We start from the raw sequence: 23,478 nt of genomic DNA on the forward strand, positions 1-23,478 counted from the left end.
CGCCTGATTTCCAGTCTGAATGTGTCTAGTTTCAACTTCCAGCCATTGGCGCGTGTTCAACCTTTCTCTGCAAGATTGAAGAGCCCCTATTAAATATTTGTTCCCCGTGTAGGTACTTACAGAACCTGCAGCTAAGATCAAGTGTGTGGATGAAGTCAAATCACTTCTGCTTTCAAGCCCGCCCCGCCACCCCCCCAGCCCCTATAATAAAGCCTGGGTGAGCCACTTAAAAAGCAGAGCATTCGTACAGCTGAATCATCGGCCCACCAGCCCCGGGAGGAGGGGTAATAAATCTGCCTATTTAGGAGGGGCTGCATTGCGGAGACAGACAGACACACGCGCACACTCACACTCAGACAAAAGCAAGGCAGAAAATTCTGCAAGCCTGACGTCCAGCTGCCTCCGAAGACGAGTACGGCACAACGAAGACCCTGTCAGCTGGGTTAGCAGCCAGCAGATCCAACCCTTCCTTAAAACAGGTAACAAAATCAGCATTATTCTTTCAAAGGAAAGCTGAGCCACTTGGGGAGGGGGCGGGGGGGGGGGGGGGATTTCTGAGGTTTGGATTGCTGGTGTGTCAGCCCTCAGAGGCTTTCCAGGCATCTGAAGAAGTGGGGTTTTTTACCCACCACAGCGGATGCCCAAATAAATCTGCTAGTCTTTAAGGTGCCACCAGACTCCTCGTTGTTTTTGTGGATACAGACTAACACGGCTACCGCTCGGATACAGGGAAGGAGACGAAAGGGAGCATATCTGATCAGTTTAGCACCGGGCTTTCACTGCAGTTGAATAAAGGCTCCATTCCCACCTCTAACCTGGCTGCCTGCGCGTTAACATGATTCCGTTAATAAAGGGGGACGCGCTTCTCTTTAGATCTGAGGACGGTAGGCGACGCAGAGGACGTGTAAATTGCCTTTTTAAATATCTGCCACTTTTAAAATATATATAATTACCCTCCCGCCTCGTGGCTTTGAGGCTGGCGTTGCTGAGTGCATTTCTAAATCAAGCAGACTGCCCGGTGCTAAATGCACGATGGGTCTAATTTTAATAATCTGCTGTCCTCTTGCAAAAAGAAAGCCCGAAATATACCCGTGAGCAGAGTGCTATTTAAAAAACACAGTTGTTTGTTTTGTGGAAGGGGATGACATACAGTCTTCCCGGTACATTTTGATTTTTTTTTAAATTTAGAAGCAAACTGGTCCCTGTGTAATTTGATGGGAATGTGAGTGCCCTGTTGCAGAGGATGTTGGAAACCCATTGGAATTAAGCCTTATGAGAAACAAGCAGTCAGTGGAAAGCGAGGGATATCTAGATAGATTGACTCTAAAATCAAAGACAGCGAGGACCAAAGGACACAGTCCTGCCAGGAAAATGCACATTAAGGGTTGGATTCACTTGGACCAGGGTAGGCCAGGTCTTTGGGGAGTGGGGAGAATTGTATATTAAGGTGGTATCAAAGTGAAGAGCAAGGGCGGGGGAGGGGCTCTGCAGCAAATTCGCCTGGGTGGGGCCACTGCAGGAGCCGTCTGGCTCGGCACACAATGGATCTCGTAGTTTGGGATGCGCCGAGCAGCTGGAGGTAGGAGAGGCGTTTCAGGTGGGCAAGGAGGTGTGCGACGGGGGGGCCTAGAAACCCCAAAGCAGAGCTTTGTTACAGCTGATTGGACACGATTTGGTCCTGATTCTGCTCTCACATCTGGCGGGGAGGGGTTGGACTGATGTCCACGGAGTGACTCCTGATTTGAGCAGGGGTGTGCTGGAAAGAGGATGAAGTCCTTTGTCTTTGTGGGGGTGGGCGGGGTTTGGGTGTGCATACACACCCCCTCCCCACGGATATACATGCATGCCCACACAGATATACGCACACATACAATCGTAATGCCTCTTAGACTTCTTCTCATCAGAAGCTCTCAAAGTGCTTTACAATGGAGGTCAATATAGCTTTGAGGAAATGGGCCATTATCCCATTGTATGGATGGGGAAACTGAGGCACAGAGCTGTGACGTGAGCTACCCAGCAGACCAGTGGCCAAGACAGGAACAGAGCCCAGATCTTCTGAGTCCCACTAGGCAACACTGTCCCCCACAGGCGTAGGTGTACGTGTACACACACAAACACACACACACACACACTATTCTATCCAGAGAGTTATAGTCAAAGGACAGCAAGAATTTGTGGTGCGTCCTTATGATGAATCCTACAAACCCTAATTATATTTCTGTTCCTGTTTTATTCCCATGTCCGCACTTAGTTCTGTTCGCATTCCCAGTCACCCGCAAATTCTCAACACTAGAAACAAACCACAGGGGATATTATTTCCACATCCCTCATGATTAGTTTCCTACCATGCAAACGTTAGGGTGGCTCCTTCCGAGACCATCTGTATCTACGTATCCAAGGGAAATGCTATAGAGAAGCCAATCATAAGCCCTAGGACCCAGATCCTGAAAGGGAGTTAGGCATAAATACCTTTATCTAGGCCCTAGCTCTTACCTAGCGCTTTTCATCAGCGGCTCTTAAGGCACTTTACAAAGGACGTCATTAGTGTCGCTGCCATTTTATAGATGGGGAAACTGAGGCACGGAGTGGTCAGGTGACTTGCCTGAGGTCGCCAGTGGCAGAATGCAGACTAGAACCCACATCTGCTGAGTCCCAAGCCAGTGCACTAGCCACTAGGCAGCAGCTGCTTTGGATCCTTTATCAAAACCGGACAAACCAGCTGCTGAGGAGCAACATGTGGCTGCTGGACTAGAAGGCGGCTGTAAAACCAGCTCTTCGCAGCCCGGGGAGGGGAAGCTCCTGAAGCACTCGGGGGCCGGGACCTGTCCCAAGATTTGTGGGATGTTCCCATCCCATAATTTCTTCATTAGGAGGTGTATGGCGGTACCACCTAGGGGTCCCATTGTGCTGCACGGACACAGAGTAAGAGACAATCCCTGCCCCAGAGACCTTACAATCTCCCTAGATCAGACGGAGGAAGGAGCTTTAGTACTAATTTACAGATGGGGCGCTGAGACCCATATCTTCAAAGGTACTGAGGTGCCCGACAGCCACGATGTCAGTGGGCCTGGGCCGAAGTGACCTGCCCTAGAGTACAGAGAAGGGTGCTGGGGAACCCAGCGCTCCCGAGCCCTAGCCTGCTGCCTTATCCACCTGCCCACAGAGCAAAATTCTTCGCCGTCAGCATTGATTGGGGAAGGGACCATTGTACCAGGGCCCTGACTCCCAAAACGTCCGTAACTGTGGTGAAATGGGATGAGGTGGGGCCCCAGCAGCCGATGTATTGGGGCTCCAAATTTCTCTCCACGGGCCTGTTCACAGGGTTGGGGCCTGGGCCCTGTGGTAATCATGAAGCAGTGACGTTTTCGATCATTCCATAGCCCGAGTGGCTAGGACTGCGTGGTAGCCCGCGGCTTCAGAAGACTTTCCTGTCCTCTTCCTTGTAGGCGGAGATGCTGGACACGGCGAATAGCCAGTACGACTCCTTCCTGTACTGGAGGATGCCCATCCCGGAGCTCGACCTGGCGGAGCTGGAGGGGCTGGGGTTGGCCGACGCGGCGCTCTACAAAGCCAAGGGAGGTGTGGGCAAGCGGCCTGGGGACTGGAAGCAGCTCAGGCAGGACATCGCCGAGGAAGAGGACACTCTCCTGCAGTTCAACAGCTTCAATTTCTGGCGCGCGCCGATAGCCAGCGTTAGCGCGTTAGATTTCGATCTGGTCTGATGCCGGCGGCCCGAGCACACGGCCGGGTCTCTTTGGTTAGGTCTCTGTGTTGTCCTTTACTTTGAAAGTGGTCGCTGACGATGCCGATTAACGAATCGCCCAGCGATGACACCTCCAAGACTCATCGTCCGTGTTCCCCCCCCCGCCCACCTTCTCTCTTCTCAAGGGTATGTCTACACAGTACGTGCAGGGTTGGCACACCTGAGCTAGTGTTACTCTAGCTAGCGCGGGTAACCATCGCAGGGTAGTTGCGGCAGGCCGGCCATTTGTCCGGTTTTAAGCCGGGCCGTTCTTTTTTTCTGTGGTTGGGCCCCTGTCCAGCACCGGGATAACGCCGGACACGGGTTTGTCCGGTATCAGGCATGGAGGACATCATGTTGAAGAGTGCGTCACTCTGCCCCTGCTGGTGTGACTGGGGTCAGGGGAGCTTCCCCAAAAGTGGGGGCGGGGCAGGGACCTCCACCCTCTCCCTGGCACTGCCCCTGCCCCTCCTCTTACCACCGAGACCCCACCCCTGGCAAAGCCAGAAGCGGGGCTGGGGAGCCCGGGCCCCTCCACCTGCCTGGGGTACAGGGAGCTTGAGAGTAGCCCCTGGCCTGTGTTCCCACCCCACCCCCCAAGCCCTCCGCCCAGGGCAGGTGGAGGGTCCGCAGCTCCTCACCGCTGCCCAGGCTCCCCTGGGCTCCTGTTGCCGGTCTGGCCAGGGGGTGGGGCCTCGGGGGAAGAGAAGGGACAGGGACAGGGCCTGTGGCAAAAAGTGGCCCCTGGCCCCCCCTGTTCCAGCGCCCCTGACTGGGGCGCTCTCCAACATGCCATCCATCCGGTCACGCCGAAGGGGCAGTGTCACACAGCTGGGGTCAGCCCCACGCCATTCCCAGAAGTACTGGAATGTCTGGTAATTCTGCGGATGCATCAGTGGCCCCCTTAACATCTGGTGGCCCAGGCTAGCCACCCCAGTACTAGCCTGCCAGAGTCCCGGGGTGCCTATTTGGGTTGCCAGCCCATGCCGAAGTCCATCTCGCCCTTTTCTACCCTGCTATTGTTACTCATGCTGGCTAGACCAAAACAAACCGGGGCGTGCCGAGCCATGCGGCAGTCACACCGTCACGTGCCCGTGGTTAGCTCACAAGTGTTGGAAGCCACATTCAGTTTGTCTTGGTGTGAGCAGGCATTGTGCCATAGCCCTGACCGTACCTGTGCGAGAACGTGCTAGAGAACCACGAAGTAGCGGTCGGATTTGAGCTCATTCCTATTGTGTTTTATTAAGAAACGGGCGTGCAAACAGAAGACCACCTCACCTGTCCAAATTCCCCTCTTAGCTGAAGTCCGATCACATTGCCCTGGGGTGGCGGACATCCCTGCTTCTCTAAACGCTCCCATTTTTCCAACCTGCGCTCAGTTTCCCCACCCTTTCCATTTGGATATTCAAGGTTTCTCTGCCAGGCAAACGCCAGCGGGCCCTTTCTTCTGCTCAATAGGGGCCAATCAGGCGCAAGCCTCATTCCTGAAAAAGAGTCCCAGCCTCTCCGCCTTGTCCAAAACCGCAGAGCAAAGAGAAAACCATCAGTGTGAGAATTTTGCTAGGAACGTGGATACATTTTCATTAGGACGCAGGGAAATTTTGGGGACAGAGCCTCAGGAGGTATTGATGGAGCCTGTTTCCACCAGCCGCAGATCTGGCCCATGCTGCCTGACGCACTAAAACCAAATACAGCCACCACATCAGTTTTGCCTTAAAGACTTGGGGTTAAATATTGTTCGGGCTCCCATCCCCTGGGATTACTGCCACATCGAACATGGGTCGCATGTGGGCTCTGAGGGCCCGATTCCGATTGCCTTGTAGTGCCTCACGCCACGAGCCAGGCATTGGCCTTCTAAAGCCAGGGAGCAAGGTGCTACTCCGTGTGAGGATGGCTATCGGAACCGGACCCTTACGGCTGGCTCTTGCTGCCCGTATCGCAGGAGGGCCACGCTGCTAATCCTCTCGCTGGTGATCATCCGATTCACCTACTCCCCTACTCTCATGAAGTATTCGGATGCTCATGGAGTATCAAGAGTATTAGGCATTGTGCTTTACCAACCCCACTGGCTTCCCGGGCGGCTGTGGGCTCCGTCAGCCCCGGCCTGCTCCACCTGGCTGGCGTCAGGCTTGGAGCGAGGGGAGAGCCCGGCTCAGATGAAGGCTGATTGGGGAGGAGAGCAGATCTCCAGCTGCGAGAGAGCAGCTGAGCCTTCCAGAGCCTCCCTAGGGAGAGGCAGGAGAGTTGTGGGACTATGGCTGGGTCTATGTCAGCCGTGAATGACCTGACCCGGCCGCTGAGTTAGTCTGCTGCAAATGGTGCCCTGCCTGAAGGGGGCGACTGCTTGGGAATAGACCTTTTGTTTCCTTATGCCTGACTGCGGACTTAGGGCTGACTTGTCCGGAGCCGAGCAGCAAACTGACCGCAGCTGCCTAGCTCCCATTGATTTCAATGGGGGTTAGGCACCTAAATACCTATGGGGATCTGGGCCTTAGGGGCTACTTGGAGTGAGCAGTCCTCAGGGGAAGGGGTTAAACAAACAAACAAAAAAACAAAAAAACTATTTTTCTTCCCCCCAAGTGCAAAAGAAGTGTCTGGAAACAAGTGGTGGAAAATCTGGGAGGTTTTTTTAATGTCCACTTAAATAAAAAAAGGCCCGTTGGCTGGATTGTTCACACCTGTGCTGACGCCAGCTATGAGACACGTTAGCCCAAAAGGCAACAGGACAAGAGAGATGGAAAAGACTGAAGAGGAGGGTTTGTGCTTAAGGGTAGCATTGCTCCAGTGTATCTGCTGTTTATGGTTCTCAGTGCTGCAAGGGAGGCTAGGAACGTCTATACGGAGATTAATTGTAACAGATCTATGGCAGCCTTGGACTTCACAGAGGTCACCATGCTGCATCAGGTGGTTGTTTGGAATTTCAGAGTGATAGAACCCAGAGCCACGGCTCCAGGCCTCTACAGCGTGAGCTCAGAGTGAATTTCCTTGAGCAGCTACCGGTATAGGGTCTATGACCCACAGTGGAGCAGTTCTGATTCCACCCACCAGAGGACGGGTGCGGCTGCACACTAGCCGGTTCTTGACGTTATGATGCTAGTCAGGAAAGCCACAATGTGCAGCAACTCAAAGCCTTCCAGGGAGCTTGCAGAGTATGTAACGAGTAGAAGGGAACGAGGCAGCCTGAACTAGTAAACGGCTATGAAAAATGTAAATTCCACATACAGAGCATGGCTATTTCACCTTCCAAAAATACCCAGGCTGCGGACTTTAAGATGCCAATTTTAAACTGGAGGTGAAGAATGTAAACTTCCCTTCGCAGGCCTGTATGGTTTTGTGTCCCAAGCCAAAAAGCCATGGAAACCAGGGGAGAGGTACTTATAATGAAACTTTAAATAAAATTAGTTTTTAAAAAAGTACACATTCCTGTGGACACTTGAAATCCATACAGACTGGAACAAAACACTCTTTATAGCTGCTATTCCTCAGCTGCCTTCAAACCGTTTAAAGGTCTTTTGACTATCTATGGTAAACGGACATGCCAAACAGTGGGTGTGCCTGGTCTGAAACGCCTGCCTTCTTGCCTGGGGGAGTGAAAAATCAAGAGGCTCCTAAAATAAAGGGTCTGCTTCTCCTTTACCCTGCACCAGTGCCAACTCAGTGTAAAAGACACTTGTACGGGAAGTGCTTTCTGTTTCAGGAGAAATCCTGCAATTTTGAAAAAAATTTTCCCATTCCAGAACAAAAAAACAAAACAATTCAAAAATTTCCTGTGAAACAAAATGGGGGGGGGGGTGTGGGGGGGGACTATTTTGGGTGGATCACAATGGTTCACTCTGATTTCAGCTTTTTCAAAATTGTATATTCTATTGTCTAAAGTCAAACTATTGACCAATCAATCATTTTGAAATGGAACATTGGCAAGTTTGGTTCCCGAAAGAGTGAAATGGAACTTTCCGACCTTACTGGAACGCGCCATTACGCCTTTGTTTCTGAAATGAAAGGGTCAAAATTGACACGTTCCCGACAAACACTTTGATTGGGACGAACCAGTATTTTCCGAAGGAAAAACGTGCCACTCGAAACCTTCCCAGCAGCTCTAGTGACAGACACAGCCATTCTGAGCAGATAGCACTGGATATCCACTTGGCGTTGGGGTAAATGCTATCCAAAGGTGCAGGGTACCAGAGAACTGGCCCCAAGTCTCCAAGACCGACGTGTTTAATGTTCAGTGTGCCTTACAAAGAGTAAGAAAGCAGGTCAATGAATGGGAGAAATCATAGAATCATAGAATATCAGGGTTGGAAGGGACCTCAGGAGGTCATCTAGTCCAACCCCCTGCTCAAAGCAGGACCAATCCCCAATCAAATCTACTAAATTAAACTGAAACGAAAACCACTGAATTCTCCATCCACCTTTCACTGCTGGTTTGGAGTCAGTGCTGATACAAGAGGCCTAGGAATGGATTACAGAAACCTGCCTTTATCTTGGTTTCTGTGTGAAATCTGAGGCTATGTCTTCACCCTTCATGAGATCTTTCTACATCCTGAATTTAGAACCGGCATGCTTCCAGGGTCTATATATTCCTCAGATCTCACAGAGAAACAAAGGTGTCCTGATCAAGCCAATATGGTCAAGGGGAGTTGTGCGTGTTTGGTCAATAGGTACTGGGCCCTTAGGTTCATGCACACAATCTAATGGACTGAAGCAACTGCTGAGAACTAGAAATCTCAATATCTGGGTGGGTTAAGTATCATACGCTGTACGCAGAATGTAATGCTACTGTACTTTCTCCTAGACCATGCACAGCTGATTACAGGGCTGTATAGGTGTCCAGTAGTCCTCTTACATACAGAAATCTGCAGCGTATACACACCAGTTCTGTGTATGGCTCTCTCGTACATTGCAAGTTGCAAAAGGCTCCTGAGTAAGTTGTGTTAGTGAGGAGTCCTTGTTTATCCCCCCTTTATAAGGACAGATGCCTTGTTTGCCTTCACAAATCATTCAGTCTTCCACTTGCCCAGCTGTCTAGCACTTCCACTGCTTCTTTGTGTTCTCCAGGACGGAATGAGCGAAACCGATGCCAGAGGTGTTTTCCAAAATCTTCAAGTGTAATGGTCCCAAACTCTAACCGATGGCTTCACCTGGCAGTCTGGCACTGTGCTGCCTCCGAACAAACATTAATAAAGTGTTTCACCCCTGAACCACGCTAAATCTTCTCTGCGTGAATATTATGCCACGATTCGTATTCTTTGAACTAAAATGTTTATTGCGGCAACAGATTCACCAAACTATCACTCCGCTGCTTTTACTGTCTATTGCTTTTGCCGGGCATTTAGAAGCCTGGCATTTCCGCTAAGATTTCAGCTTCCTCACCACTTTGTGCTCCATAATATCATCTTTCACCTCTCTTGCCATTTCATAATAATAAAAGAGTATGAAACTAAGAGGCTTTATCTGTATTTTCTGGGGAACACTCTCCCCTTGCTGAGTGTAACTATGGAATTCAAGTGTGTGGATACATCAAAACAAAGATCTACTGGTTTTCCTTATGGCTATTTTCTAGTTTTCTGCTTTCCCATCCGAGAGGGCCCAATTGCAGAAACTGTTGTAGGTTTATTTCCGTCATTTCTGATATCGTTATAACTAGCCTGGGCCGCAAAAAAGGAATTTTCATCCTGCCGAAGATGCCAAGATTTAGGGAAAATTTTCATTCTAAATTGGAGTAAAAATCGCAACATTTTTCATGGGACAGAAAGTCAAAAAAAACAAAATGGAAATTTGTTTTGGCTTGCTGTCTGCCTTCCTTGTCAATTTTATCTTCTGCCTGCAGGGAAAAGGTGAAATTGACAAGATCCTTCTCCATGAGCTTTCAGGGTTCCAGCATTTGGATTTTTTTCCCCAATAGAAAAACTGAATTTTTTCAACCAAATTGAAATTTTCCCACAGACAATTTTCATTTTTGCACAAAGGGCCTATTCAGTTGGAAAACTGCAGCCCAGACCTAGCCGTAACATCACATTCTCACAGATCCTTTGACTTCGCTACGTTCCCACAGAATGAGCAGCATGTCAGATGCCAGCAGCCAGTCTTTAAGAACATAAGAATGGCCACACGAGGTCAGACCAATAGCCCATCTAGCCCAGTGTCCTGTCTTCCCACAGAGGCCAATGCCAGATGATTCAGAACAGGGTAATTAAATCAAGTGATCCATCCCCTGTTGTCCAGTCCCAGCTTCTGGGAGTCAGAGATTTAGGGACACCTGGAGCATGGGGTTGCATCCTTGGCCATCTTGGCTAATAGCCATTGATGGGTCTGTCCTCCAGGAACTTCTCATTCTTTTTTGAACCCAGTTACACTTTTGGCCTTCACAACATCCCCTGGCAATGAGTTCCACGGACTGTATGTTGTGTGCAGAAGTACTACCTTTCGTTCGTTTTAAACCAGCTGCCTATTACTATCATTGGGTGAGCCCTAGTTCCTGTGTTATGTGAAGGAGTAAATAACACTTCCTTATTCACTCTCTCCACACCGTTCATAATTTTATAGACCTCTATGATATCCCACCCCCCTTTAGTCATCTCTTTTCTAAACTAAACAATCCCAGTGTTTTTAATCTCTCCTCCTAAGGAAGCAGTTCCCTGCTCCTAATTATTTTTGTTGCCCTTCTCTGTACTTTTTCCAATTCTAATCTATCTTTTTTGAGATGGGGTGACCGCAACTGCCTGCAGCATTCAAGACGTGGGCGTACCATGGTTTTAGATAGCGGCATGGTGATATTTTCTGCCTTTGCATTTGAAGGATAATTAATGATGGCAGGGAAAGCGTTTGGAAGATGTAAACACTCTACACCGTGCGCTTGATTCTGCATCTCCCTGCACCATCTGCAGTAATCAACACAAGCACAAAGTGAAGGTGAAATACTGCCAGATCAGGATGGTAGCATTTTGCACTGTGCTCTGGAGTAAATGGCTGTATAAGGTGCAAAATAATGGGGAGCCAGGGCCACAAAGCATTAAGTATTATTATTAATAATAATAATGGTGTATCCTCTTGGTCTAGATTGAGCTCTTAGAGGTACGGTGTCTGCCCTTTGTTTTTCACTAGGTCTGTTGTCTGCTTGCAGTGGTCCATTGCACTGGGTTCTCAGCTGGTGTAGACCAGCATAGCTCCACTGAAATCAACCAAGCTCCCAGCCCAGAACCTGTCCCATCATGCCATCTTCTCTTCCGATCGTGGTGACAGGATCTGTTACAGGCTTCACTCACTGCAAGAGCGCCTCTTTCCCGGCCTGGCCTTGTGTAGCGGCTTTCTTTCCGTATGGCTCCGCCCGCCCATGGTCACTCCGTCAGCGCGGGGCTCTCTCTCAGCCCTCTGGCTAGGTCGCTATGTGATCCCCCCTTCCAGGGGATCAGAGTCTCACCAGGCATCTCCAACAATCCAGCACCACTTCCCAATGGCTGGGAGGGGAACCCAGGCCCTCCCTCTACACTGGGTTCCAACCCAGGGACCCCATAACCAGCAGCCACGGTCCGCACTGTCCCCCTTCTTGCTTGTTACCTGGGTTTCTTCCTACCCTGCCTTCTCAGGCTCTCTTTCCCCACAACTCCTGTGGGGTTGACTCTCCCTCCAGGGCATATTCTCCCCCCTGCCTTTCCTCCTCCCCACTTCCCAGCTCCTAGAGAGCAACTTGCAGATTCCCTCCCTGCTCCTACAAAACTCTTCCCTTTCTATTCCTTACCCAGCTTCTCCCCCTGCTGGCCTCCCTCAGCAATTACTATTTATAAATCCCTGGACCTCCCTTCAGGTGCCACAGGGAAGGTGAAGTGGCCTCTTCGGAGCCACCTTAACCCTTTCAGGGCTGGTGCGGGGTGATCGCCTTTGGCATTAGTGCAGTGGTGGATTAGCCACTGGGCCAATGGGGCCCGTGCCCAGAGGGCCCGGCCAATTGGGGGCCCCCGGCGAAATGGGCGCCCCCACGCCCTGACCCCCCTCCCCGACAGGAGCGCTGGGACTCCAGCTGCAGCCCTGGGACTGGAGCAGCTCTACCTCCCTGCCGTGGCCTCTGGGCTGGGGGAGCTCTCACTCCCCGCTGTGGCCCCGGAGCCGTGGGAAGACAGAACTTCTCTGGTCTTGGAGCTGCGGGGGGGGGGGGGGGGCAGAAAGGAAGAACCGGGTTTTGGGGCCACAGTGGGAGGCAGAATGGGGCAGAGCTGCAAGCAGAAGGGCCAAAATGGGAGTGGGACTGCAGACAGAGGGGATTGGGAGGGCCCCCCCCACTTACTCTGGCCCAGGGCCCCACGAAACCTTAAACCGCCTCTGCTAGTCAGTGTCACAAATAAAGTTGCTTTTTAAACAAGAGGTCAGCCTCCAGCAGAACACTCAAAAAAAAACCAAACCACTGTTTGTTTGTTTTTTAAAAGCTTTCTTTTCCCAGTCCCTTGTCTTGTGAGACAGGCTCCCCATCATACAAGCTGCCAGGCTATGGAAAACGGAGAGAATTTTCCTTGAGACTGGTGGGCACAGACACACCTTTGTGCATCAGTTCACAGAGCTTTGGCAGGGTGACACACGCCGCAGCCAATGGGTAAACAGTCTGGGGAAGAGACGGAATTTCATTTACGCTCATTAAAAAGAAAAATCTAGAGGCTATTACACACATGTGCTTTTGACACTTGATCCTATTTGCAGCCCAAATGTAACTTTATTCAGATCTCCGAACCTCTCAATCTAACCATGTCACATATTCATGCTTCTTCCCAAGAAGTTTCCTTTGCAAAGCTGGAAAGCCCATATATCTTGTCTCAATTCTCAGTCCGTCTACGCCTATGTGTTCCCTCTGCATTCTGCAGAGGTTCCCACTGGAAGTTTTGCCCTGTGTCCAAAATTTCTGGTTTAAAAAGACTCTAAAATCCACATGCAGACTTCGATTTTTCTGTTGGAGTACAGTCAAGGAAATTAGCACTGATTCAATGGAGGGAAGATGAAAGACTCCAGTAAGCAGCTAGGGGTATGTAATCATGACTCACTCCTCAACCATTTCCTGAACAATGGGACTGAGCGTAATCAAAGGAAAGCCAGCGACTGGGTCATTTCGACAAGCGGTTCTGGACACACAGCTCCCCTACCATGAGCAGATGGCACATAGAATGTTACTTTGACTCACTCCGTTACTATGGGGACTCTGCTGAAAGGACAGCCCTGCTGCCCAACTCCAGCTCTGGCCCAGGCTCCCGGCAGCTCCGGCACCTGCGCTCCTGATCCCGGAGCTCCTCAAAGAACAGATGCTGCAGTCCTGCCCACCAGGTTGATACTCAGCATCAGAGGGCTTGGGCACCTGTTACAGCATCCTTGGGAGGTGAGCACCACTGCTGAAGGGGCTGGCAAAGGGTGAGTGCAAGGGAGTTACTATGCAAGCATGAACGGCGGGTGAGCTCATGAAGTTGCCAAAATGCCAGTTAGATTTTAAGTTGACATCTAACAACCTAGATTTGCCAGTTGGATAAGTGTTGTAGCCAATATTGTGATGGAATTTAATTAGGATCACACCTTTTTATTGAGTCCAGGGGAGGGGTTTAGTACCTCGTCGGCCCCTTAAGTCAGGAGGGTGGGAGGTAACCCCGCCTCTCTAAGCCTACGTTCATTTTCTAACACCTCCCCGGTTGTCGGCACAGTGTTGCCCAATGGCCAGAGTCCATCTACTGCCTCTTCTTGAATGGGGTAGCGCGGCCTACCAGCCAGAGTCCATTCAATGTGGCTCTAGAGGAGTGTGGCCCAATGGCCAGAGTCCACCTAATTCTCCTCCCCAGTGGGGTAGCACAGCCTAGCTGCCAGAGTCAATTCAGCCACCTTTGGAAGCAGGGTAGGATGGCCTAGTGGCCAGTGCCTGGGGGCCATCACAAGGAGGTGGCAGCCCCCGGTAGGGGGGCCCGGACCCACCTGACTCTAACGGGCCCCAAACCAGGGCCCTGCCAGGGGCGGAGCGGTCTGCCACGGGGTCAGCGGGGAATCCCACCGAAACACGCTGCCCTCATAAGGGTGGGAGGTACGACTCCCTCACCGGGTCACTACCTGCCGGCTCTCCTGCAGCAGTGGTCCATGTGGTATCGGGGTCTCCAGGCTCCTCAGCACCAGACACTCCCTGGGCTTCCGGTAGCGGCAGGCCTCTGGTCCAGGCTTCTGGCTCTTCAGCTCTCGCAGGTAAAGGCTGTAACGGCTCCTGGGCTGGAGCCCCTGCCAAGTGTCCTTCCTCCTCCACAGTCAGCCTGAGCAGCTTTGCAGGCTTTTATACCTGACTTCCAGGTGGAGCATGCCCAGCAGAGCCTCGGGCGGGTCTTCCTCTGCTAGGAGGGAAGTATTAACCCTCTCTTTACCAGTGCGGGGCCGATCCGCCCCGTCACCGTTACTGATTGTAATCATGAGTTCTTTTCAGGTCAACTTTTATCTGCAATCTATAGCTTATTAATTTACCCACAAACACATATGTACGTATTCAACAGTTTATAGATCAAGGTCAGGGACACCAAACTTGTACTGAACATGCCAACACTATCTTGCAAGCAATTGTCATAGACTAGGGTCGAGGCTCAGCCGTTAGACCATACAACAATGCAAATCACTATGATATTCTCATTACATTTACTTATGATCCTCAGTTCATTAGGACCTCTAACACTTATCACACTTCCAGTCCTTCTCCCAGGAGTAAGGAAGTATTTGTGTTAAAGACACCGTTAAGAGCATGTTCCCTACTATTTGCATGGCTTGGTCTGAAAGGGACAGATTTAAAATATCAAAAGTAATTAAAGTTATTGCTTAAAATCACTCTTAGGCCAATTTGCTTGGGCTTACAAAGGAGAGCATGGGTACAGCACCAGTTAGCTAAAAACTAATACAAGGTGTTACTGAGAAGCGTACAGTCAGCCAAAGAACCTTCCGTTATGTAATATTCAAGAACAGAGAGAGAAATGCAATTCCTGGAAGGAAATTTCTTCTCCTTAGCTGTGTAACAGGGGAAGGCTGGTCACCATCCTGGCCTGAGTGTGCCGGACTCAGAACTTCTGGAATTGTGCAGCTCGTTCGCGGGCTCCATCAGCTCCGAGGTCCACACTGTGACCCCAGGTTTATAGACTCTGTTTCTGGATGTGCTGAAAGAGGCCAAACCTTTGATTTCTATTGGGCACTGGGCAGCCCCGGTATATTCAGATTTCAGTTCCCTTAGTTTCTCTGCTGCTTCCGTCGGTATCCAGTAGATGGCATTGGTGTAAGACAAACTTCTTTTTCCTCGTAGGGTTTAATATTTGATTCATTTCACGGACAGTACGTCAGTATTAGTCCTGGCTGTTAATGGGAATCTCCCCGTTTTAAGCAATTTCTCTCAATATTCCAAAGTTATACTCCGATTAGGTATTCAGGTCTTTCAATCCTCGATGGCCCAGGAAAATCTTGGTGGATTTTGTTTCGACTTTTTAAAGGTTTGTATTTTTGTTCAGAAGATTTGGGTAAATGATCCCTTCTGGGAGTTAAAAGAAAAGGAGTACTTGTGGCACCTTAGAGACTAACCAGTTTATTTGAGCATGAGCTTTCGTGAGCTACAGCTCACTTCATCGGATGCATAGCATATCGTGGAAACTGCAGAAGACATTATATACACACAGAGACCATGAAACAAAACTTCCTCCCACCCCACTCCCCCGCTGGCAACAGCTTATCTAAAGTGATCATCAAGTAGAGCCATTTCCAGCACAAATCCAGGTTTTCTCACCCTTCCCCCCCCCCCCACACACATACAAACTCACTCTCCTGCTGGCAACAGCCCATCCCCCTTTGAAACCCCTCTTTATAATGCGCATGATAATCAAGGTGGGTCACCTCCAGCACTAATCCAGGTTTTCTCACCCCCCCCTCCAAAAACCACACACACAAACTCATTCTCCTGAGTACACATAACCTCAGCCGTGCAGAACACAATGCCATCCACAGCCTCAGAAACAACTCTGACATCATAATCAAAAAGGCTGACAAAGGAGGTGCTGTTGTCATCATGAATAGGTCGGAATATGAACAAGAGGCTGCTCGGCAGCTCTCCAACACCACTTTCTACAAGCCATTACCCTCTGATCCCACTGAGAGTTACCAAAAGCATCTACAGCATTTGCACTGTAGCTCACGAAAGCTCATGCTCAAATAAACTGGTTAGTCTCTAAGGTGCCACAAGTACTCCTTTTCTTTTTACGAATACAGACTAACACGGCTGTTACTCTGAAACCTGTCTTCTGGGAGTTATTTGCCAGCCCTTACAACACACAGGCCCCTTGTCCCTGCTGGATTTGAACATGCCACCAATCTAAATCGTCGCAGACTTATCACGCCCCTGGTCAGTGACCCCCGTAGGAGAATTTCTTCCTTCTTCAAGTTTCTTTGATAGGGGCAGGGCGGGGTCACTCACAGGCTTGCCTGGTTCCACCAAGAGTGCATAGGGGGCTAAGAGGATAAATACATTACTGATTGGGCAGTGCCTGGTTACTGTGGGAATGAGAGCCAGAGAAAGACCACAGACAGTCACAGCAAACACACACACACACCCCGCTCAAAGCAGAGGCAGGAGCCCAGCCTAGCCATACAGATCAACTGGCTTCTCTTTTATCTTCGCTTTTGCCCTCTGACAGCAGCCCAGAAATCAATGGGCCCATAGAGCCGAAGGCTATTGGTTATTGGTGATGTCACAGAACAGTGCATCCTGGGACAGCTGCAGTGTGAACCAGAGAGTCCCAAGGGGATTTCGGAGGGAAACAAAGGAATGAGATTAAAAAAATGAGTTAAGCTTTAAAACAGTCCCCATGCTAGCCTGGCACAGAAACCTGCGCTCGCCCTCTTTCTTTGGTGCTTATAGAGTATTATCTGAGCACCTCACAGACCTTCTGTGGGGGAGGGCAGTGCTGTTATCCCCATTGTATGGATGCAGAACAGAAGAATAGAGAGGCTAAGTGACTTGCCCAGGGTCACACAGGAAGCCAGTAGCGGGGCAGAGGTTTGATGATGTCCTGAAGAGGCCCAGGCCAACACTGGCTTCTCCTTCCTTCCTAATTTCGTTTGTATTTTATAGATGGGGAAACTGAGGTACTGAACTTGGCCAGAGGCCACCCAGCGCCAGCAGAGTCAAGGCTAAAAGCCAGGTTTGCTGAACACAGGCTGGCCCCGGACCCCGCTCCACTGGACCATGTGGCCTCCGTACTCACCGCTCACCTCTGCTTTACACTTCGTCTTTAACAAGCAGCTTGTGCACCCTGCTTCCCTGGGTCTGTGGCACCAGGTGTCTGCAGCAATTAACCACACGCCCCGAAAAAGCTGACTCAGCAGCAAGATGGTCAGTCATTAATTCTGGTTCCCAGAAGCGCTTTAATGAGAAAACCTTGAGCAGCAAATCCAGACAAGACCATGTGAAAGAGCTAGTTCAGCATTGTGCAGAACAGCAGGGCAGCCGGCCCCTGAGTGCAAACACTCCCTGAGCCAGGATTTAAAAGCCCAGTCCCCGCCCAGCGCCTGCAGGCGGTGAAAGCTGACTGAAGAGTTCATTAGCGCTTAGAGAGGCTGGGTCCAAGCAGCACAAAAACCTACCCTGCCCTCCAGTTTCACTTTGCTTTGCAGGTCACAGTGGGCCAGATTCACACAGGCCTTTAAAAGTCCAGTCGGCAGTGCAGCAGGGCAGGCTCCCTACCCTGCCAGGCTCCGCGCGGCTCCCAGGAAGCTGCCAGCATCTCCCTCTGGCTCCTAGGCGTAGGGGCAGCCATGGGGGCTCCGCACGCTGCCCCTGCCCAGACCACCAGCTCCGCCAGGAACCAATGGGAGCTGCGGGAGCGGTACCTGTGGACGGGGGCAGCACGCAGAGCCACCTGGTAGCGCCTCCGCCAAGGAGCCGGAGAGAGATGCTGGCAGCTTCCCCGGAGCTGCCTGAGGTAAGCACGGACCAGATCCTGCACCCCAAACCCCCTCCCAAGTCCCAACCCCTTTTTCCAGCTTGGAACCCCCTCCCACACCCAAACTCCCTCCAAGAGCCTGCACCCCCTCCTGCACCCCAACCCCCTGCCCCAGCCCTGAGCCCCCTCCTGCAGCCACACTCCTTCCCTGAGACTGCACCCTGCACTCCCTCCCATGCCCCAACTCCCTGCCCCAGCTCTGAGCCCCCTCCTGCAGCCACACTCCTTCCCTGAGCCTGCACCCTGCACTCCCTCCCACGCCCCAACCCCCTTCCCCAGCCCTGAGCCCCCTCCTGCACCCAAATTCCCTCCTGGAGCCCGCACTCCCTCCTGCACCCCAACCCCCTGCCCCAACCCAGAGCCCTCTCCCACACTGTGAACCCCTTGGACACTGTGAACCCCTTGGCCCCAGCCTGGAGTCCCCTCCTGCACCCCAAACCCCTCATCCCCGGCGCCACTCCAGAGCCCGCATCCCCAGCTGGAGTCCTCACCCCCTCCTGCACTCCAACCCCCTGCCCCAGCCAGAGCCCCCTTCCACACCCTGAACCCCTCATATCTGGCTCTACTCCGGAGCCTGCCCTCCCCAGCCCACAGCCTGTACCCCTCCCACACCCCAACCCCCTGCCCCAGCCTGGAGCCCTCTCCCACACTCCGAACTCCTCGGCCTCAACCCCCAGCCTGGAGGCCCTCCTCCACCCCAAACCCCTCATCTCCAGCCCCACCCCAGAGCCCACACCCGCTCTCACACCCCAACTCCTTGCTTCAGCCTGGTGAAAATGAGTGAGTGAGCGAGGGTGGGGGAGAGCGAGCAACGGAGGGAGGGGGGATGGAGGGAGTCGGGGTGGGGCCTCAGGGAAGGGGCGGAGCAAGGGTGGGGCAAGGGTGTTCGATTTTCTGCAAATAGAAATTCAGCAGTCCTATACATGGGCAGAGCTCGGCACCCAAGGAAGGGATTTTCAGAGGCCCGCAAGCTGAGCAGGCCAGGAGTGAAATGCAGAGGAAAGGGGTGGGGTTTAGGGCCCAGATTCACAGCTCCTATTGATCTGGGCCTTCCACCCCACAGGGACGGCTGGCACTAGGTGCCTCTCTCCAGCCGGGACCCTCAGCCACGAACCCTCGCCTGGAGACGGGGACCTGAGCCAGCTCAGCCATTTCTCAGAGAAAACCAGAGTGAGAGCAGGAGTCCCTAGTCCCCCTCACCTAGAGATCAGGGCACTCAGCTGGGATGTGGAAGACATGGGGTCAAATCCCAGTGCTGCCTGATTCAGAGCAGGACTTGAACCCAGATCTCCCACGTCCCCGCAGAAGGCCCTGTGCACCAGGCTGTTTGGGAGGGTGTCTCTCAGTCACTCCTATCCCAGCTGTTCCACTTTCTATACATAACTCCATGGTCGCTGGGCCAGAGAGAGACTCCGATCCTGGAGATGCCCCCACCCTGTGCCCCAGAACAGCCGGGCGGAGGATCCGGGATTGCTACACGTTTGGCCGAGTCTAGCGCAATAGAGTCGCTGTGCTCCTGTTTCCTGAGGGGAAGGGAAATTGAGGCTTTTGCAGTGGGCGATGGAGCGTTCTCATTCATTAGCTGGCTCGCGTGGGAAACTCCAGCCCGGAGGCAGGGGGATGAACAGCCACAGTGGAAGCTCCTCTCCTCTCATGGCCGTCTCTGCTCCCTCGCGGGGAGGACGTGCACCATGAGGATCCCGGCCAGCAGGGCTCCCAGCACCCCCAGCACAAGGATCCCCTTGGCGCGGCAGTAGGACAGCGCTGGGGTCTGGGGCAGGACGGGACCTGAAGGAATAAATCAATGTTTAGGGGCTTCACGCCGTCTGGAAACCCAAATCTATACCGAGTGCCGGGAGCTCTGACTCCGAAGACCCCAGTGAGCTGGGATGCAAACAGCCATCTGTTCCCTTTTGGCCAGACCCTCGGTGCCCCCCAGCGGCAGACCTTCCTGGCCAGTGCCAGGGTTGGGTGTAGGAATTGGGGAGTAGCCCCTTAAAAAGCCTGTGAGCTCACTAGTGGTGCTCACTGTGCCCTAGAACCCAGCCAGAGCAGCAGGGGGTGTGTACGAGCCAGGCCCGCACGGGCTGTTCCCTGCTGCGTGCGCTCGAGGGGGAGGGATGGAGCGAGCGTCACCTTCACAGGCCACCTTGGGGGAGGCGCTGGCCGAGCTGTTGCTGACGGGGTTTGTGGCCGTGCAGGTGATGGGCGAGTCCTCGTCCCCCAGTCTGTGCTGGAGCAGCAGGGATTCCTCGGTGGCGAGAATGGCGCCTCCTGCTGGGCGTGTCCAGGTGTAATTGAGGTGCCTGGCTCTCTCCCCGGCGCTGCAGGTGAAGGTCACGTTGCAAGTGCCGTTCCCAATCATCACAGGATGGACCCTGATCTCCGGCTCCGACAGTCGCTCTGTAGCCCAGATGGGGGCGGGAAATACAAAATAACTCTGTACAGAGGCTGCCGAGGTGAGAACCTGCTGCAGGCTCCCCCCGCTGACGGCCTGAGACTACAGGCAGGGGGGCTGACACACAGGGATCTCTTCCCCTTAGCGACTTTCCCCCATGTGTGAGAGCATCACCCAACCTCACTGCGCCATGTGGCTGGGACAGGAGAGGTCACCTTCCATAAGATAGCAAGTGTGAAAAATCGGGACACTTCGTTTTTTGGGGGTGTGTGTGTGTGTAATGTTGCCTATATAAGACAATGCCCCTAATCAGGACATCTGGTCACCCTATGCTTCCAGCCAGGGGCCAGATCCTGTTCAGGGGAGGGGTTTAGCTGTCCCCCACTCTCCCCAAGGGACAGATTCAGGGTCTGCAGGAGCCATGTTTGTAGCCATTGTGCTTATGGCAGGACCCTGTGAATAGGCTGCATCTTTACCTTTGTGTCTCCCCTACCCTGTCCTCCCCTGTCTCTGTCTATCTCTCTCGCCTTTCCCCAATAGCCTTCTGCTTATTTTCTTTAAGCTGTGAGCCCAAGCCCAAACCCTAGACTTGGGCTATCAACTATCCATCTCAATACACACCTATCATCTAATCTATCTATCTATGTATCTATCCCCATCACACCCACCCCATCTATCCCCATACACCCCATCTATCTATCTATCTATCTATCTATCTATCTATCTATCTATCTATCTATCTATCCCCATCACACCCACCCCATCTATCCCCATACACCCCATCTATCTATCTATCTATCTATCTATCTATCTATCTATCTATCTATCTATCTATCTATCCCCTTACACACCAATCCATCTATCTATCCATCCTTCTCCTTTGTTCATTTAGAGAGCTCTAAATACTGTAATAGCTTGGTCCCAGAGGGAAGTCCTGGCTCACCCCAAGGTGCCCCTCCAGATACCAAACGGTCTGCTAAAAGCTTCTTGTGAAGCCGGCATCTCATTTGAAGTCCACGTTATCGCCTCCCGCTCCCAGCGCCTGCACCTCCCCCCACGCACACGCACAGACACTCACTGTAGATGAGCAATGGATAGTCGCAGTAGTACATATTGTGTGCGACTGTGTTTTCCGCTACTCCGTATTCACCCTCATCTGCCATCGTCAGGTTGCTGATCTCCAGCGAATAGCTCCGGCCGTGGAGTCTCACTCGCCCTCTGTACCTCTCGTCCTCCACAGCGAGACGGGGCAGGGCTCCGGGCCCCCCCGGTGTGACAATAGCAAGAGGCACCCTTCTGCCTGAGGGTGCGTCCTGGCGCGGGCTGGGTGCGGACCAGGTGATGCTCTTGAATGTCTCCCCGGAATCAAGCGGGAGGACGACTGATTCTCCCAGAATCCCGTTCATCCGTTTGGGGAGACAAACTGATTGAGCAGGACTTGCGTCTGACAACACAGAATAAAAGGGTCCAGGAAACAGACCAAGCCCAGCCATCCCCGACCCGGCACTGCAACTCCCTCCAGTCACAGAGTGCGAATTACAAAAGCCCTTTGACCTTCGCTAGCACCTCACTGGCTTGAGCCCCTGGGCCCCTTACGCCCATCAGTGAATTCTTGGGCCTGTCTTAGATGGGAGGTCAGACTAGCTGACCCCAAGGGTCTCTTCTGGCCTTGGAATCCCTGAATTAAGCCACATGATATGCCGTGTGTAGGAGGGAAATACAGTCCTGTCCCTTTAAAATTTCTCCTCTCCTGTGGGTAGGTGGGGAAATCTCCTTTCACACAGGAACTCAGTGTTACCCAATGGCATTCATCATGCAGGACTGGAGGAATTTTTAAAGGGCCGGTAATAAATGATCTCCAAATGGGGAAACTGAGGCACAGAGTGGTGCAGTGACCTGCACAGGGTCACTGGCAGAGTCGGGAACAGGAGGGGAGGGTTCTGGGGCCATGACGCCAGGCTGCGGGTTTCATCCCCTGGCCACCTGTTCCTTGCTCTCCCTGCTGCCTCTGCCAGAGGATGCTGAGGTTACAGCAATGCTGGGGTTGTAAAGGGAGAGAACCCAGCTCTCCTGTCGGCCAGCTCTGGGCTCTCACTGTTGGACCTTCCTGCCTCTTCCCGGGTGTCATTGTCTTGTTTAACAATGTGCCCATGACCCCCCAAACCCTCAGTTCTTTTCATGGAGGCAGCAGCCCCGGTGAGTACCCAGGGTGGCTGAGGGTCACTGCCTGGCAAACTACCCTCCTGCGAACAAACACTGCACAGGGCGAAGGAGAGAACCTCCATCGTGGACGGCACGGGACGGTGGGGGGGGAGCGGAGAAGAGGCCAGCCAGGAACAGAGGCCGAGAGTCAGCGCCACGTCTCTCCGACATTCCCCCTGCCTGGGCAACATGTGGGTCAGGGACGCAGGATCAGGCCCTCGCGCTGGCTGGGCTCAGACTGCACTGGATCCCTGAGGGGAGTGAGACCCCCCACCAGTCCGGCCCAGCTCCTGGGCCTGGCCCCTCTGCTGCTTCCATCCCCTCCCAAGATTCACCCTTTCATTTCCAGCCCCGCGGCTGGGGTGGATACAGCCCCGCGTAACTTACCCCTGGGCTGGGAAACCAGCAGGAGGAAAAGAAGGAAGGGACGGGGAGCTCCTGCCATCCTGGCGGGCTGCAGAACACAGAGCAGTCAGTGCCTGTGGAGTGATCGATCAGAGACTGGGACAGTCGGGCCGGCCAGGTCTGGGTGCCGGGGGGATTCTAGCATCACTCCACTGAGCAGCGAGGGCTCTGGGAGGCTAAACCCAGCGCCTGCAGCTTTGAAGCCTCCTTTTCATCAGCTGATCTACCCTGTGGCAGGCACAGGATGAGATAACACCCCCGCTCCCCTGCCCTTCCCCCTCGTGGGGCCTTCTGCCACCCAGTCGCTCGCACACAGGTTCAGTCCGACTCTGACACCCCCACGCCATGGGGAGCCCAGCCCTTCCCTTGGGAGACAGTGACAGACAACCGGGATGCCTCTGGGGAGATGCTGCCTAAGTGGTCCTTTCCTAGGCCCTTCCCAGTTACACCTTGCTGGGATGATCGGTCTTGTGCATTGCAGCCGCGCCCGGGAGCCCGAATCACTGAGCAGCCCAGGAACTGACACAGCGAGATACAGGAAAGGAGATAAGCGACTCTAGATAGACAGTGCCTGATGCTGTATGCCCCTGCAGCCCACCCGGTAACAGTGGCAAAAGGAATTGATCCCCTGCAGATTCTCCAGCAATTGACGCACACAGGCCAGTGTCCTCACCGGTGGGCTGGGGCCTTTCCAAATGCTCCATCCACAGATTCAGTTTGGTGGGTGGCTCCGGCTCTTAATTCCTGTCTTGGCCTTC

The 23,478-nt window shown here is 52.8% G+C and overlaps 2 protein-coding genes across 2 annotated transcripts; one reads left to right on the forward strand and one right to left on the reverse strand.

The window, feature by feature from the left end:
- The first annotated feature begins 217 nt into the window (after positions 1 to 217).
- MLLT11 (MLLT11 transcription factor 7 cofactor) lies at positions 218 to 9,186 on the forward strand. Its single transcript, XM_027830328.3, has 2 exons — positions 218 to 479; positions 3,447 to 9,186. Exon 2 carries the CDS (start codon positions 3,453 to 3,455, stop codon positions 3,720 to 3,722), a length of 270 nt encoding a protein of 89 aa, XP_027686129.1. The 5' UTR covers positions 218 to 479; positions 3,447 to 3,452; the 3' UTR covers positions 3,723 to 9,186.
- A 9,319-nt stretch (positions 9,187 to 18,505) lies between these two features.
- LOC114021354 (SLAM family member 9) lies at positions 18,506 to 23,205 on the reverse strand. The gene is made up of 4 exons (XM_037882951.2): positions 22,703 to 23,205; positions 21,192 to 21,557; positions 19,852 to 20,118; positions 18,506 to 19,503 (listed from the first exon to the last, which is right to left on the reverse strand). The coding sequence occupies exons 1-4, from the start codon at positions 22,758 to 22,760 to the stop codon at positions 19,367 to 19,369; spliced, it is 828 nt and encodes a 275-aa protein (XP_037738879.1). The 5' UTR covers positions 22,761 to 23,205; the 3' UTR covers positions 18,506 to 19,366.
- Positions 23,206 to 23,478: the final 273 nt, after the last annotated feature.

The sequence above is a fragment of the Chelonia mydas genome, chromosome 24 (assembly GCF_015237465.2).
Source record: "Chelonia mydas isolate rCheMyd1 chromosome 24, rCheMyd1.pri.v2, whole genome shotgun sequence".
In the NCBI taxonomy this organism is placed as follows: Eukaryota; Metazoa; Chordata; order Testudines; family Cheloniidae; genus Chelonia; species Chelonia mydas.

Excerpts from the sequence above, each read along its gene's own strand:
- LOC114021354 (XM_037882951.2), bottom strand. The coding sequence starts at position 22,760 with ATGGCAGGAGCTCCCCGTCCCTTCCTTCTTTTCCTCCTGCTGGTTTCC. Across the intron at positions 20,119-21,191 it reads CTATCCATTGCTCATCTACA|AGCGACTGTCGGAGCCGGAG; the intron begins GTGAGTGTCTGT and ends TCTGGGCTACAG. Across the intron at positions 19,504-19,851 it reads CCCCAAGGTGGCCTGTGAAG|GTCCCGTCCTGCCCCAGACC; the intron begins GTGACGCTCGCT and ends TTATTCCTTCAG.
- MLLT11 (XM_027830328.3), top strand. The coding sequence starts at position 3,453 with ATGCTGGACACGGCGAATAGCCAGTACGACTCCTTCCTGTACTGGAGG.